We start from the raw sequence: 17,982 nt of genomic DNA on the forward strand, positions 1-17,982 counted from the left end.
AAAACTCCTTTTTAAAGGAGAAATCTTAATTACTTATAGTGTGTTAAAATGTAATTAGGTCAAGTAAGTTGCCTAAAGTAGTGCTAATGAACATTCCCACTCCATTTCACTTATGCTTCACTTACTTCCAAGGATTTTTGAGATAAAGTACTAGAGAAAGATTCAGGGTTTCTGCTGTTTTTATTTTTTGTTTTTAGAAAATCATTATTACTGTTATTATTATTGAGATAGGATCTTGCTCTTTCACCCAGGCTGGAGTGCAGTGTCACAGACATGGCTCACTGTAGCCTCAACCTCCCTTCTGGGCTCTAGCCATCTTCCTACCTAAGCCCCTTCACCCTCCCTCCCCATCACCAATAGCTGGGACTGTAGGTGTACACCACCATCCCTAGCTAACTTTTTTTTTTGTCTTTTTAGTTGAGACAGTGTTTCACCATGTTGGCCAGGCTGGTCTTGAACTCCTGTCCTCAAGTGATCCATCTGCCTTGGCCTCCCAAAGTGCTGGATTACAGGTGTGAGCCACCATGCCCAGCCTGATATTAAATATATTCTATACTATCATTGCATTTCTATAATTAAATATTATGAAATTATTTTTTAAGGAATGCTTTAAAAATTAAAATAGGCCTGGCATGGTGGTTCATGCCTGTAATTCCAATACTTTGGGAGGCTGAGGCAGGAGGATTGCTTCAGCCCAGAAGTTTGAGACCAGCCTGGGTAACATGGCAAAACCCTATCTCTACAAAAAATATAAAAATTAGCAATGTGTGGTGGCATGCCCCTGTAGTCCCAGCTACTCGGGAGCTGAGGTTGGAGGATTGCTTGAGTCCAGGAGGTGGAGGCTGCAGTGAGCCATGATCACATCACTGAACTCCTGCCTAGGCAACAGAGTGAAACTTTGCCTCAAAAGAAAAAGTAAATAAAATGAAGTCTTTCATGAATGAAGATTGTATTAATAAAACCATTTCAAAGTAGCCAGGTAATCTTGAGAAGCATTTGGTTTTTGCTTCACAGAATTTGGATCAGAGTTGTTTGATCAGCATCCTAAAGATGTGCTGATTTGAGATTGGCATGAGAATCAAAGGTGCATATCAGTCTAACTTTACCGATTCTTAGAGTCCTTAAACTTACTGTTTTTTATACAAAACCGGAGGAATATATCAGAAAATTAACCTGTGATATATTGGCAGAAATGTTTTGTGACGTGAGCAAATGTCTTATAAGCATATACTTAGTTTTTGAAAAAGGTAGAGTCTGAGAATTTTAATGCTGGACCACATATAACCACTTTAAAAGCATTTGTCATGACTGTGTTCTCTTTTGGTGAGCACTGCAGGCCTTTTTGGTAGGCATTGTCGTACCTGACCCTGAAGTTATGCCCTCCTGGGCCCAGAAGAGAGGAATTGAAGGAACATATGCAGATCTCTGCACAAGTAAGGTTGGTATCTTGGGGCTGTCTCCTGAAAAGTTACTGAATGTTTTGTGATACCATGTAATGAGAAAATAGAAAAACGGTAGACCAGTGAAATTCAAACTCATACAGAATTTCTAACATTACTTTATACATGGTGGGGATCGATCCTAAACCAGAGATTTGTCTTTTTTTGTTACTGAAGAAACTCATATTTCTTGACAAACATTTCGATTTTAAGCCAGGAGACATCACAGAAAGCTCATCCAGCCCTGTTACTTTGTAGCTTAGTGGAGAGTCCAGGGAGGGTGGTAACTCACCCAAGGTCAAGTGAGCAGCAAAGTCAGATGTGAGCATAGGCTTTCTCACTCACCTGCCGTGCTCCTTCAGATACAAGGTAGATTTTGTCTCTACTGGGCATAGACAGCTAGCCATGGAATAGAAAAAGCAGCACAATTCTTCCTGTTTAGAGCATTAGCTAGTCACACCTTCCTGAAACCTTCTAATGCCACATATAGAACTCCAAGGAGGAGGTTGCCATGCTCCGACTCAGTGTAGCTTCTTGAATCACATGGTCCATTTCTTAGCAGCAGCCATAGACCCTCCCTCTCCTGCTGTGCCCTGGGCCTTGCACTCATCTGGGGGTAGCAAGACTCACCAGGCTCACCAATAAGGCTGCTTAAAAAAAAAATCGAGTGGTCCCTTAGCCCGTTCATGGTCACTCCTTTGGCCATTTCATGTACTTACTTGCCTGAAGAGATGCAGTAATAGGAGTGCTGCCAGGGAGTATCAGCCTCAGTTGTTAGCACATGTTGTGAGTTAGCACATGTTGGCACAATCACCAGTTGCACTTCAAAGTTGTTTCCTCTACCTCCATTTTGAAATGTATTATTGTCTTGTAATTTTTCTCATATGGTTTGATTCAGGATCTGAAGAAAGCCATTTTGGAAGATATGGTGAGGTTAGGAAAAGAAAGTGGACTCCATTCTTTTGAGCAGGTAACAGTTACCTTCCCCATATTCATTACAGCCCTTTAGGGGTGATGAAAATTAGATTAATGCATGGTCACCCTGACCTAGATTGTTGACTTTTCATGGTGTGGCCCGCCAGCAGGCCGTGTGCCAATAGACCCCTGAAGGCCTGTTTCAAGCTGCCTCCTGAACCAAAATAGGTCACATCTCAAAAGAGATTGTACTCGTTCTTATAATTACAAACTTTCATAAGGCTGAAATAATACCCTAGCTGCAACTAGTAGATTATGTGTACATGATCTGTCTTCTAAGCTGCCTGCATTACCAAAGACGACAGTCACATCTTATTTTTATTTTTATGGAGACTGTCTTCTTGGCTTTAGCAGGCAAGCTTGCTTGTTAGGAAGACATTGGAAAGATTACTCTCTTTGGGCCAGTGATCTGTCAGCCCAGCATGACCTCTATAAAGAGGAGGAAACAGAATGCTTTGGGAGAGGACACAGCAGTCCTCTAAGACTTCTTCCTTCTGTGAGGTTGGGTTCTTACCGTAACTGAGTTCATAAGCATACTTAGTCTGACTTACATCTACCATCTATATATCCTCTTTTGTCAAAAATTCAAAGAGAAAAATGGTTCAAATGGAAAAATATTAATAATATACTGATTTTAAAATGTCCTTAAAATAATTGTTTTTCATAAAATAAGCATTTCATTAAATAATTTTTTTCATACAAGTTTGTTTCCCCAAATTTAGTGGCAAGGTTCTGCAAGTTTGATGAGAAACTTAAAATTTTGTATGTTCACTTGATTCCCTAAAAACATTGAATACCACTTTAAAATGTAAAACTCTTATAGTGCTTCAATTTGCAATAAAAACATTTTCATTGATTACAGTTTTAATTTTTTGGTTTCAAACTAAGGAAATCTAAGCAGAGTTTCAGGGTCTAAAAATATTGTTTATCTTTTTAAATAGATCTTTACATTAATCCATTTTGAGAAACACTGCTTTACCCTCATCTGTCAGTATATTTTAGAGCAATTTAGGCCTAGCTAGGTAAATATATATTTTTTAAAAGCATAAAATCTGAGGCATTCAGGCAAGTTACATTTATTGTTCTAAATGAAAAAGGTCAATTTTGGCATATTAATTATTTAAATTTCCAAATATGCTAGAACTGACTTCATTGCCCTTCCTCAGTGGGGAGTTGAGCGATGGGATCCTCTGTGATCGTGTAGACCAGGGGCCACAAATGAATGGTCGTAACCTGGTTGGTCTGGGCCTATGTGATGATTTGAAGCGCTGGCTGGCTACTGCCTACTGGGGACAGGCTTGCCTAAGCTGCTCAGTTCCTGTGGACATCCTGGTGCATTCACAAGGCCTGCACGCCCCCTGCTGGTGTTTGGATGTGGGACCTGCCCCAGGGCACACACAGCATCATGACACCCAGATTCCTCTTCAGGGAAAAAATATACCAACTCTTAAGATTATGCTTAAAAGGGACCTTTGGTTAAGTTTCCAGTGTTAACCATTGCTCCGGTTAGAGCTTTCACTGAGAGGAGATGTGTTCTTGACTTTCTACATGCCTTTAGCAGAGTTTCTGCTCTAATAATCTGCCCTCACCATGGTAACCTCAAATACAGGGAAGTCATGTGGCATCTCAGAGGCCTTTAGTTTTATTGCCAAGGCTGTTGCCTTTTGATTTTCTCTGTTCCCATTCTCTTCTTTGTTGGTCTGTGGCATCCTCCCCACCACAGCCAGTGTGTGCCCTCAGCTGACACAGGAAAGCAAAAACCAAACCTCATGCCTGAGAACGGTGTGCTCTCAGTTGTGATCCACAGCTCAACATAAATTATTTCTGTTAATGCATAATGCATTGTCACCTTATCTTTTTCCCTCTTCCTCAAAAATGAATGGCCAATTAAGTAGGCATAACTCTAATTAAACACACACACATACACACACACACAAATAGATATTCAAGTTCAGTATCCAAAGTTTAAGTCATTCAACAAAAGTTTTAGTTCAGACTTACTGGACTTGGTTGATCTGAATTAAACTTTGATTTAGAAAAACAATTGATATAATTTAATTTCCAAGAACAGGCAATTCCTAGAACTAGGCCAACCATTATTAATTTATGGAGATCTTCAAAAGATGTATTTTAATGAGTAAGTAGGTAGCTGGGAAGTATTCGAGCATTCTTAACTATGATTTAATGATTTGCTTGACATTTATATCCCTTATTAATTTGCATAGGCAATACAATATGAACTTTGACACTTGATAGATTTTTCAATTTCTAACTAACTAAGCCCTTACTCAAAATGTTTTATTGGCAGGGTGTGGTGGTTCATGCCTGTAATCCCAGCACTTTGGGAGGCCGAGGCAGATGGATCACAAGGTCAGGAGTTCAAGACGAGCCTGACCAATATGGTGAAACCCCATCTTTACTAAAAATACAAAAAGTAGCCGAGTAGTGCCTATAAGCACAGCTACTTGGGAGGCTGAGGCAAGAGAATCATTGAACCTGGGTGAGGGAGTGGACGAAGGTTGCAGTGAGCCAAGATCAAGCCACTGCACTCCAGACTGGGCAACAGAGTGAGACTCCATCTCAAAAAACAAATTATTGTATTTCCTGTCATTGTAATGATTACCTAACTAATTTGTCTTTAAATCAGAAATGAATTGAGCATTCCCTAACTCATTTAAACATTTTTTTACTTTATCTCTCCTGTACTAAATTATTCACTCTGTGTTTATTACCTACAAGCAATATTGTGTTAAAGGATTTCATTAAGACAATTGAAAAACTTAAAATACTATGTTTCTCTAAAATTATGAAAAGTTTGTGCTTTTATGAGTTGGCATGAGTGGACAATTTTGAAATATTTTATTCCAATGCCATATTTAAATATTACAGTATTTCTAAATTATTTTTTAAAAACCTGTAGAATCTCTTTCAGTGAAAAGGATATAGTTTCAGAAAGGGAAGCTAACATTAGGCATCTTCTTTCTTTTCCTAACAAAAACTTTGCTAATTAAAAAATGGAAATTCTAGTTTGATAAAATATTTGGCATAAGGAGAGAATAAGGACTCTCATACCTTTTTTACAAGTTCACAATTGGACAGTTTGGCTTTATGAGAAAATAATTAGTATAAAAAATGAACATGTGCTTTATCATTGATTTACTTCTGAAAAAAACTATAGATTTGTGGCTCACAGTTAAAGTCAGTGTCAGTTAAACAACTGATTGATTCATTTTTTTCCACTTACTGACTGTACTTTTTAGTCACTCGGGCAGGTTACATAGGTATTTTCACAGTAGGATTTAAATAGTCCAAGGGACGTAGGTCAGGCCAGAGCAGGGACTGGCAGCCTGGCAGCAGTGCTGCTCTGACCTGCTCACTAAGGGACTGAAAGGTGAGCCCAGAGCAGGCTGCCATATTGCTTGGCCTTCTGCAAGGCTGTCTTTGACGATACAGCCTCTTCTCAGACAAAATTATTTGTAGACAGCCGCATGGAGCTAAAGATGTCCCACTCAGCTATTTAGGTTTGAGCAGGTAGCTGGCCCGACAGATATTCCAAATCTACTGGTTAATGCAGTTCTTTCTTCCTAAGATAATAATGTGTTATTTTACATTTCTACTTAACCATATAAATCACATTCTATATCTCTCCTTATGAAATGTATATTTCCAGTACTGTATTTTTTTAGTAGCTTCTGCTTGTCACTGCTGTCTTTTCAAAGATATTCACCCCAAGTTTCTATACTGAACATAGACTCTTGTCCCAATTACACAATGTTCTCCTACATATGTAATTCCTGTTAGGAATGCAGACAAGCTGAAACCCAGGCTGCAAGAGCACTGTAGAAATTATATCTTGGCATTTGTATCTCCTTTTAAAAAAGCATAGTATTAATTTTAACAACAAAAGAAGGTGGATAGATGGTTTACACTTACCAGAAGTATTTATATGATAGTGCTTCTGTGAAAAGAGAAATTTTTTTGAAAAGTTAAGGATATTAGCACTGTCCATTTTTCAGTTGTTTTATTTTGACAGTAAAGGTTAGTTACTACTGCATTAAATCTTTGCATGTAAGGTTAAATTTGATTTTGATTGTATTAATGTTTTCTTTAAGCTAATTAATTTTGTCATCAGATAGTGATCTCCAAACTTCAGTAGAACTTAAATAACATCTTATATAAAAATTGAGCATGCACGAAACATAAAAGCAGTGCTACTCAGGTTGGCTTAAGGCTTGAGCCAGAGCTACTCCACACACACACTTTCTCTTAAGCACCTCACCTCATACCTCCTCATCGTCCCACCCTTCTCCGTCTCCTTTCTACCTTTACCTATCTAAACCCCATTTCCATACCATCCTCAGCAGTGGCCTCTGCAGATCTCCTAGTTCTCAGTGCACTATGGTTTAAAAACATCTTGCTTGGGACCTGTTTCCAATAAATATTGGATCTCCAGGGACGGTTTATATTTGTAACAACAAATTAGGAAAAAAGTATATTCGATAGGGTACAAAGAACAGCAGCCCTATTCCTTCCTGAATCCTATGCTTCTTTGAATATCAAGCAGACTTAGAGAGTTTTCAAACAAAACCCTTTTTACAAGAACCATATCTAATTTTGAAACACTTGATTGTTGATGATACCCATCTTTAGCCAAGATTTCCAGCTATTTAAATTGCATAGCCAAGTAGAAATCCTTTCAATAAGTGAGATAAAGGTTTTTCAAACTTGAACTCATTTTTATTTTACTTGAACTCATCATATCCTTCTGAGACTTTGTATTCCTCTATGAATGGTACCACCTTTATGCAGCCATCCAAACCACAAACCCGGGAGTCCTTGGGGCTGCCTGCCTCTCTTCTACATTTTGCCCATTTATCTCTGAATCATTATTAGAGCTGCTTACTTGTCTTTGTGCCACTGCCCTGAGTGTAGGTCCTTATCTTCATTCCAATGAATTTGCCAGATTCTTCTGATTAATTGCTGTATTAGTCCATTCTCACACTGCTATAAAGAACTTCACAAGACTGAGTAAATCATAAAGGAAAGAAATTTAGTTGACTCCAGATCCATGTGGCTGAGGCCTCAGGAAACTTACGATCATGGCCAAAGGGGAGGCAGGCACCTTCTTCACAAAGCTGCAGGAGAGAGAGGGGTGAGCCAAGGGGGAGGAGCCCCTTATAAAACCATCAGATCTTATGAGAATTCACTCACTATCACAAGAACACCATTGGGGAAACTGTCCCCATAATCCAATCACTTCCCACCAGGTCTCTCCCCAAACACCTGGGATTATAGTTGAAGATGAGATTTGGGTGGAGACAAAAAGCCTGACCATATTATTTGACCTGCTCCCAATCTTAAATATTTCAAAAACAATCTTCCCATTTCTCTTGGAGAAATCTTTCAAAAATGTGTATTCAGCCATGCCATTACCCTAACTAAAAGCCTTAAGTATCATACTATTGTCTTTGGAGTAAAGTTTGAGCTCCTCCATAAACTGGCTTGTTTACCACTTCAGCTTCATCCCTCACACTCATTGCCTCCTGTTTTATGTAAGAAGAAATCACTTAGAGTTCCCTTTTCACACTCTGCCATTTCTCACTTCCATAGCTTTATTTTTGGGGTTGCCTCTGCCTGCAATGCCCTTCTCCACCCACTTCTCCCCCTTTGATGGTTAACTGTAACCCATTATTTAACATTCACCTGATTTTGGAAGTCTTCTCTGACTGCCTCTCCCTCTCCCCTCCGATGCCTGAGATGGATGCCCTTTGTCCTGTGCATACCATACTGATAATTGCCCAATGCTTCTCTGTCTTTACTGCTGGATGTGAATGTGCACTCCTGAAGGAAAGAGGCATTCAGGATTCCTCTTTGTATCCTCCGTGCCTGGCATAGAGTAAGCAAGTAATTTCTTTCTGTTGACTGGCTAAATGAATGAATAGGAAGGAAAAAAAAAGGTGGCTTTTAGATACATAAAATGGGCTGAAATGTTCTCAATAAAATTTTGACCTAGCATAATGTCTCTATGGCATTATATCTACTCTCTTGTGCTTCTTTGCTTTTTACCATGTATACAATAAATACTGTGTTCTATGCTTGTTAAATGTTTGACATTTAATAAATGAGCTATTTTGCATTTGGTTTTTAGGTTAAAGCCATTCACATCCATTCTGACATGTTCTCTGTTCAAAATGGCTTGCTGACACCAACACTAAAGGCTAAAAGACCTGAGCTGAGAGAGTACTTCAAAAAACAAATAGAAGAGCTTTACTCAATCTCCATGTGACGTTCAAGGAAAATTCTTCTCCGTATAATGGACTGTGTAGCAATATTATAGTTATTCTTGAAAGTAATGAGTCAAAATGACACAGGTGAAAATGAATAAGCATCTGATTTTACGACTGAGCCTTTTCTTGTCCCAAGAGGTCTTTAACAATATTTTCTCTATCATCACTGAGTACACTTTATTTTTATTATTAAAATGATATTGTAGCAGGCTGCTAAAAATATCAAAAATGGCAATGTAAAAATCAAGACATTTTCTCAAGAACTGTGTACCACTAAAAGTAATAGATTCTCAATGTTCACAGAACTCCTATTAAACATAAAGGAAAAACATAACTGATATATTGTACTTAATTATTTATGAAATAGTAACCAGATGCAGCAAATATCTAGGCAATGTGGACTACCTCATTCAATAACTGACTGTCAAAATCACAATTAAATGAGACTTCAAAAATTAAAGCTAGGTGTACAGAATCATGCTAAAACAAAACATAATAACTCATAGTCTGTGTAACTTCAGATTCTTTAAACAGGACAATCCATATTGTCATATGTGAAGAAGTTTTCGCTCTGATTTTTACTTTTATTCATGAAAAATACAAATTCAGAAATTCTTTTTGTTCTTTTTTTTTGAGACACGTTCCGCTCTGTCACCTAGGCTGGAGTGCAGTGGTTCAATCATGGCTCATTGCAGTCTCCATTGCCTGAGCTCAAGTGCTCCTCCTGTCTCTGCCTCCCAGTAGCTAAGACTAGAAGCACACACCACCACATCTGGCTAATTGAAATTTTTTTCTTTTTAGAGATGAGGTTTCACTATGTTGCTCAGGCTGGTCTCAAACTCCCGAGCTCAAGGGATAATCCTGCCTTGGCCTCCCTAAGTGCTAGGATTACAGGCATGAGCTACTGCACTCAGCCAAATTCAGATATTTTAAAAATATGTGAAATATTTAACTTACAAAGACTTTTCAACATATTTTTCTCATTTATTAAACTCATTATTCAGGAACTACCTAGAAAAAATATACTATAAAACTATTCAAGAATGGTATGCATATGCGCTTATCATAATGAATTCTAAAAGTCATCTGTTGACTCTACAGTAAATGGATCCTTGAGGAAGACTTGGGAGAAGAAACTCAGAGTTATTTCTCAGGGTGGGCAGCAATTAATGTACCTATAGTCCTTGCTGGGGTCTTCTAGTCTTCCATTCCCAACGTGCCCATGCTATGCCTGAAAACCCTATATGACTGTAATTCTGAACAACTTAACTTTTTTCCAGTAAGAATATCAAGGCAGAAGGTGGGAAGGAGGGGATATTATCTCCAGGGAAAATCGTTTTTCAACAGTATAACTTTGATAAACCTCTTTAAAGTGCCCCAAGAAAACTTTTTAAGTCCATAGACAAATATCTCCTAATGGCATAATTCCATGCCTAAAATCTTTAAACATGCCCAAGTTTAACCACTAAAACCTTTTTTCCTGCATTATATATTTAGACACACCCTGTATAGGGGTGTCAACAATTTTATATAATTAAAGTCCAGATATGATGGATAGCAATTAAGTTCTAAGCTATAGATTGTACATCTGAAAAGGGCATGGTCTCTAGGAAGGTGTTTTTCTTCTATAGAGACAGGACTCTGAAAGCATATGAACAATCCATATACAATTCATTTGTTAATTTAAAATATATGAGCTCAGTGTTCTTAGTCTAGCAGCTCCTTTCCCTTGGAGGAATGCCAAGCAGTTTGGAAATAAATCCTGTTAGTTAAAAACCATATAATCACATGGGCCTATTGGATAAATATGCATCAGTGATTATATACTTATATTTCAGTCTTATCAAAAGTGAATCACAGTTTCATTTGATGTGTTTATCCAGTCTTTTAAAATATTCCTTGGGCATATTCTCTCTGAAGACCCACTGTTGCACTTATAAATTTGACATTTAATAAATGAGTTAGTTCTATGCACACTGATTTTTAAAGGCATTTCTGAATAAACTAATACTTAAAATGTCCAAGGTAACATCTGTATAGCATTAGATTTTTATATTTAATATATATTTGACTAATTAAAAGTGAACATTGTTACCTGAACTGGATATTCATACTATTTTAAGGAAAAGTTCCTTACATTTCAATAACAAAGAAAGAAGCTGTTACCATTGTCCTCCTACTCAACTAAATTTTCATAGTTGGCTTTAGTCCCAAAAGAGTTTTGAACAATGTGACATAAACAAGTAATTTAAAACTTATTTTGTTTTATTTATACTTTATAATAGATATGATTGATTATGGACAACTTAAGATTTCTTTTTTTTGCCTCTTAAAATACCTTGTATTTCTAGAGTTCCAGGTCTATGTGGAAATCATTACACTTGGGCCAATAAATGGGTTAGTTCAGATATGCTGAGAAAAGTAAATAGTGGACCCTAAATATATTGCATGTACATTTATTTCTTTCTCTGTTTAATGTCACTTAATTTTGTAATAAATGAGAAGTGAAACCCTATGTATCAATGGAAAAATCCTTCTTGCTTCAGATTTCCCAACTTTATTCTAGAGTATAAAAATTTTGTATTTCTCATGAACAAAGATAGAAAAAGGTCATGTACTTATGATGGTCACATTCATATTCGGCATTGGATCCTATTTAAGCCAGAAGTATAACAGAGAATCAATTCCTTAAGGGTAAATATGTTCTTGAATGTTTGGCCTTTTTATCTGTTGTTAAAATGTGTCAGTAATTCTCATATTTTGCAAACAGGTCCTTTGTGTATATTGTAAAATATATACTGAATCTGTTTTTGCTGTGGAAGGTGTCTTTATATAATAGTAGACTTCCCTTGCAAATGGGAGAGGAGACTGGGCAGGTGTAGTAGGTAGGCCTAGCCCCATGTATTAGGAAGTCAAAAAGTCAGAAATCCACATTTACTCAAGTCATGATTTCATTCTAAATTTAGTTAAAACTACAAGTATGAAAAAAATAGAACTTTCCATTGGAATTTTTTACAATCAGGTAATGTTTTAGCAACTTCAAATCAGCATTTAAGTTAATTTTATTACCTATTGAAAAACCAGTAACCTTTTCTTTTTCTGCAGTAAAGAAAATGAAGTATCCTTTATTTTCCACATGTATGAAGCACAAATGTGATATAGTTACTTAAAATATGAAATAGGTTAAAATGAATGTAAGGAATGGGAAAATATATTTTTGCATGAAAACAGACTGCTTACAAACATGCTTTATATTTCAGGAAAAAAATGAATAATCACATATAAAATTGGTAAACTATAAATTGGCTGCATTTCTTTGCGAGTTATAATTTTAAGGAAGCATTTACATAAAAAGAAAAAAGGACCCTAGTAGTGTGCATTTTCTCTCAAGTATGCTAGAAAATCCTTTCTGTGAATCCGCAATTAGTTGCAGTAGGAAGTGGTTTAGCATTCAAGCAAGGTCAATACCCCAAATGAGAAACTCTTCAGTTAGAACACATTAATGGTGTAACACAGAGGCAGTAGATAAATATTTTAAATGAGCATTTCTAAACTTGGTCCCAAATGGAAAGGGTTTCATGTGGTGACAGTGGCTTTTAAACATTCATTTGAGTGATTATTCTAATTTTCCTTGTTAAATCATTGCAACAGTTGCATGAGGGAAAATAGATATTTTTTGAAGAATTGCTTATTCTACTTTCAATTTTTAAAAATTGAGGGGATTAAAATATTACTTTTTAAATATGCATAAAAGTATCTTAACTGTAATTATATTTTCAGTTGCTTTGTTATAATAGCATGCATATCAAATACAAAATGCATTTGTGAAAATTTTTGTAAAAAATAAAAGATTTTTCATTTCTCAAAGTTGTTTATAATTACTATTTTATATATTTGTATAACATAATCCCCTCATGTGAGTACATTTGGTAATTATCAATCAGAGTTAGTGCTTATGGTAAACATAGTATCAAGCTACATTACCAATAAGTATACTTTACATCCATACTCTGTGTCCTCTGTTAAAGTTCCACAAACTCCAAGAACTTATGGTGTATCCAGACAGGAGCTCCTTTGCCCGGGCCTCTGTTGAAACTTTTGCTATTGTCAGATATCTCCTGGATTTAAATCATTTTTTCGAATACATAACAAATAACTATCTTCAAATTTTCCATCATGATGACCTTTAAAATACCATTTCCATGTCTTTTACTCATATTCAGAATAATGGATACAATTTCTTAAAATGATGAATTCTGCTGTGTCCAAGATATGCAGATTCTGCCTTGTCCATATTTTTGCTATCATCCATTTCTCCCTATTGTCACAGCTATTACTGTAGTTTGTGCCACCCTTATCTCTTGCCTGGAATATTACAATGCTTTCTTAACTAGTCTTCATGTTTTTACCCCAGGATCCTCAAATTTCACCACCCACATTTCAGCCAGGGCAATCTTTCTAAATTGAAAATCTAGTCATGCCATTTTCCTACTTAATTCCTTCAGTGACTTGCCATGGTTGCCAGGATAAAGGTCAAACTCCCTGGTTCAGCACTCAATAACTAGCACCTCCTTCCTCCATGGAGCCTCAGCTCCAATCATACCAATTACTTTTTGTAGTTCCCTAAAAGCATCATACTTTCCTGTGCCGACATGCCTTTGCACATACAGTCCCTTTCTCCTTGAATGCCCTTTCCTCTAATTTCCCTGTCTAACTTCTACCATTCATCTTTTAAAACTCAGATTTCAGCATCCTTTCCTCTTGAGAAGCTTCTCACGTGATTGATTGGTTGAGGATCCCTTTGTCCCACCCCCATTTATGCTGAGTTACTTGAAGTTTTAGGCCCAGTGCAGCTCTGGCTCATAGTAGATGCTAAAGAAATGCCTATTGAAGGAAAATCCCCTTGGTCGTTTTCATACATTGCATAGCATTAAAACTGCAATACCTGAAGGTACATTTCCTCTATCACTGTAATTTATTCCATTCTTATAATCCAAGCAAAAATAAACACCACAAAGATGCTCTGTGGGTTACTCCATAAGAAAACACCATTCGAAAACATTTCCTTTGGGCTCCAGGGAATCCCAAACCCACAAACTGGCTGTTTTCCCAAAAGATATATTAAGAAATTTCTTTGACATTTGTTTTCCCATGGAAGTTAATATCTCCATGACTGTTTTAAACCTAGTCGAATCCACCATGTGTTGAACTGACATGCTGGTTACCGAGTTCTGGGTCTAGGTGTGGAAGCAGTGCAATGGGGAAATAGAAGAAGTTCAACACTCATGACTGAACACTTGTATTGGTGTTTGTGCATTTGGAAGTGGAGTAGGGGAGATAGATGACTGAATTTGAGGTATCTCTGCCCTACCTCATCCTTTCATAGGGGACATGTTTCGTTACCCCTTTATAGGTTGACTCCAAGTGAAGTGTCAAAGAGACCAAGTCTGTCTCTAGTTCCTTCACCTCCCCTTGATACCAAGGAATTCAAGCTCCTCTCTTTGCTCCCCCTACCTTTCTCCCTGGCATATGTTAGGAAGAATGGGCATGACAAGCACAGCAGCCAGATGCCAGGAGAACCATGTTCCCTATGCCAATCATCTGTTTTAAATAGCTTCCCTACACTCTGGTTTCCTCAGTGGCAAAATGAGGGGGCATCTAGATAATCTCCAAGGATATTTTTGGTTAAAGAAATCATATCAAAGTTTATTTCCAGTTTTGAAACCCAATGCATTAATTCCCATAAAACTATGGAATTACTTGATGACACATGAGTGAATGTAATTTAGTATAGTGAGACAGAGTTCTAGGGTACAGAACCACCAAATGGCAGACCAGCTTTTGGTTTAACCTATTTTCATTTTGCAATGTTTTTTTCCATTTCTGGGCCTAAGGCATCCCAGGCTCTGGACCTCTCAAATGTCATTTGAGAACTGAGTTTTTCACAACAGCCCCCAAAGGTAGAGAGGCAAGCATAAAGGCCTGGCTTTTAAACTGGAGACTGCCTGCCAGCATATTAAGGATACAACTAAAGAAAGGATGTTGAAAGATGATAATTTCTTTATACTATATACATCATAAACTCAAGAGGAGCCATTGTGACATTGGGAAAATAGACACTAATGCCACATTTCCAGCCTCCCGGGTCTTACTCTGTCCTAGGCAGTGCCATGGAATAGAAAATCCTAGAATGCCAGCCCAAATGCCCAGCCTCACATCTCACAGGTGGGCAAACCAGAGAGATTATGGACTTGCATCCAGACATAGCACATAGGGACGTGGCCTGGTCTGGAGCCCCCTGTACCTCCACACCCTCCAACCTGGCTGGCCCATCCCTCTCTCTGCACATTCTCTGATTCTAACTTGCTCTTGCCTCTGCTCCCTCCCTTTCTCGTGGGGCTTTCCCTCTTCTCTAGGTACCCATGCTGGCTCTTTCCAGAGAAGACGAAGAAATACAAGGAGAATTCCATCTTGGGTTCATGTGCAAGGGCATGTGCTGGACGTTTCTCTCTTATGTGGCCCATATCCCTATCTGCCTCCTCCCCTCTGGGGTGACTCTGCTTTTGAAAGCCTGTAGACAGAGAGGGTGGACCGGGCCTCCAGGGGAGAGACACTGCAGGCGGGGGAGAATCTCATTCCTCAGGGAGGCTTGTTGATTGAGTCCTGTTCTGCCTACAGGCAGCTGTGTTCTTCCATCCCTGAAGGCCTTCTTAGGATGAATTCTTCATAGTGGGACCGTTGGCCCCAAGGTGTCATGCACATTGAAGATTTTGCTACATATCATTAAACTGACATTCAGAAAGAACCTTCACTAATGTCATGAGAACAACTGTCCCCACCCCTCCACTTGACTGTCTGATTGTCTAATCTTTGAGCAGGCTGGTCTCTGAGTCAAAGGACCAAGGAATGAGTGAATGCCCAGGGCCTAGGTGGGAGGTTAGGTCCCTACTGAGGGATGGGTGGGTGCCCACAAGGCAGGGTTTTGGGAACTTTGATACTTACAATACAACCGTTGAAATCAAGACACCACCTTGACCCATTACTGCTGTCTAATTGTTGCAGCAGTTCAAGGGTGACCAGTTGTCCCAGTAAAGCCCTGCTTGGAAAAAGTGTCTTGGTCAGAATCATGCATTGCATTTAGCTGTCATGTCTCTTTGACCTCCTCCAGTGTGGCTTACTGGCCATTTATATACCTTCTTTGGAGAAATGTCTGTTCAAGTCCTTTGCTATTAGTTTTTTGCTGTTGAGTTGTAGGAGTTCTTTATATATTCTGGATATTAATTCCTTATCAGATATAAAATTTTCAAGTATGTTCTTCCATTTTCCAGGGTGTCTTTTCACTCTATTAATAGTGTCCTTTGGTGTGTGTGTGCACAAATGAACCTTGAATAACTTGGGGGTTGGCGTGCTAACCCCTGCATGGTTGAAAATCCATGTATAACTTTTGACTCCCCCAAACTTAACCACAGAAGCCTTGCCAATAACATAAACAGCACATATTTCGTATGTGTGTTATATACTATATTCTTACAATATAGTAAGCTAGAGAAAAGCAAATGTTATTAAGAACTTCATAAGAGAAAACGTATTTACTATTCACGAAGTGGAGGTGGATCATCACAGAGGTCTTCATCCTGGTCTTCACATTGAGTAGGATGAGGAGGAGGAGGAAGAGGAAGGCTTGGTCTTAATGTCTCAGGAATGGCAGAGGCAGAAGAAAATCTGAGTGTGACTCGCAAAGTTCAGATCCATGTTGTTGAAGGACTAACTGTATATATCTCATTCATATATATATATATAATATATATTACATATATACACATCTCATTTTAATATGTGTGTATATATCACTTTTTTTTTCTTTTTTAAGATGAAGTCTCACTCTGTCACCCAGGCTGGAGGGAAGTGGTGCAACCTTGGCTCACTGCAACCTCCACGTCCCGGATTCCAGTAATTCTTCTGCCTCAGCCTTCTGAGTAACTGGGATTACAGGTGCATGCCACCAGACCCAGTGAATTTTTGTATTTTTAGTAGAGAGGGGGTTTCACTCTGTTGGCCAGGCTGGTCTTGAACTCCTGACCTCAGGTGATCTGCCCACCTTGGCATCCCAAAGTGTTGGGATTTCAGATGTGAGCCACCATGCCTGGACAACATTTGTACATACGTATGTGTCACATTTGTGTATATATATCACATTTGTATATGTACTATATATCGTGTGCATGTGCATGTGCATGTGTGTGCGTGTGCATGTGTGTGTGTGTGTGTCCATTCCTATTAACTGATACTTAGGTTGCTTCCACCCTTTGGCTACTGTAATTAATGCTGCAATGAACATGGATGTGCAAAAACCTCTTCAATATCCTGTTTTCAGTTCTTTGGATCTGTCTTACTCTGTCGTCTATGCTGGAGTCAGTGGCACGATCTCAACTCAATTTCTCTGCCTCCCGGGTTCCAGCAATTCTCCTGCCTCAGCCTCCCAAGTAGCTGGGACTACAGGTGCGTGCCACCACGCCCAGCTAATTTTTGTATTTTTTAGTAGAGATGGGGTTTCACCATGTTGATCAAGCTGGTTTTGAACTCCTGACCTCAGGTGATCTACCCACCTCAGCATCCCAAAATGCTGGGATTACAGGTGTGAGCCACTGTGCCTGGCTCAGTAATTCTGTTTTCAATCTTGTGAAAACCTCCATAGTATTTTCCATAGCAGCCATGCCATTTTACATGCCCACCAACGAGCATAAGGGTTCCAATTTCTCCTCATCTTTGGCTTTACTTGCTGTTTTCTTTATGGTGGCCATCCTGAGGAATATGAGGTGGTTTCTCATTGGTCTGGATGTGCGTTTCCCCGATGATTAGTTGATGTTGAGCATGTCCCTGTTGGCCATTTGTATGTCTTCTTTTGAGAATTATCTATTCAAGTCTTTTGCCCATTTTTTAGTCAAGTTATTTGGTTGTGCTTGTTGTTATTGATGATGAGTTGTAAGAGTTTTTAGATATATTCTTGATATTAATCTTTATCAAGATATATGTTTTACAAATATTCTCTCTCGTTCTTCCATGTTGTAAGTTGTCTCTCTGTTGGTCTCCTTTGCTGTGCAGAAGTTTCAAAGTCTTGTCTAGAGCCATTTGTCTATTTTTGCCTTTGTTGCCTGTACTTTTGGTATCATACCCAAGAAACCATTGCAAAATCCAATGGCATGAAATTTTCTGTTTTCTTCTAGAAATTTCATAGGTTCAGGTCTCAAGCTTAGCTCTCTAATCCATTTTGAGCTAAGTTT

General features: G+C 38.3%; 1 protein-coding gene across 16 annotated transcripts in view; it reads left to right on the forward strand.

Moving 5' to 3' along the window:
- The window catches only part of ACSL6 (acyl-CoA synthetase long chain family member 6), a 61,726-nt gene extending 49,158 nt beyond the window's left edge, over positions 1-12,568 (forward strand). For all 16 annotated transcript variants that reach the window (XM_003732304.6, XM_078364920.1, XM_078364915.1 and 13 more), the window contains 3 exons: positions 1,337-1,438; positions 2,338-2,409; positions 8,563-12,568. In XM_003732304.6, coding sequence (XP_003732352.1) covers positions 1,337-1,438; positions 2,338-2,409; positions 8,563-8,700 — 312 coding nt within the window. In that variant the 3' untranslated portion in view covers positions 8,701-12,568. The remainder of the gene's footprint in view (positions 1-1,336; positions 1,439-2,337; positions 2,410-8,562) is intronic.
- Positions 12,569-17,982: the final 5,414 nt, after the last annotated feature.

This window comes from Callithrix jacchus, chromosome 2 (assembly GCF_049354715.1).
Source record: "Callithrix jacchus isolate 240 chromosome 2, calJac240_pri, whole genome shotgun sequence".
NCBI lineage: Eukaryota > Metazoa > Chordata > Mammalia > Primates > Cebidae > Callithrix > Callithrix jacchus.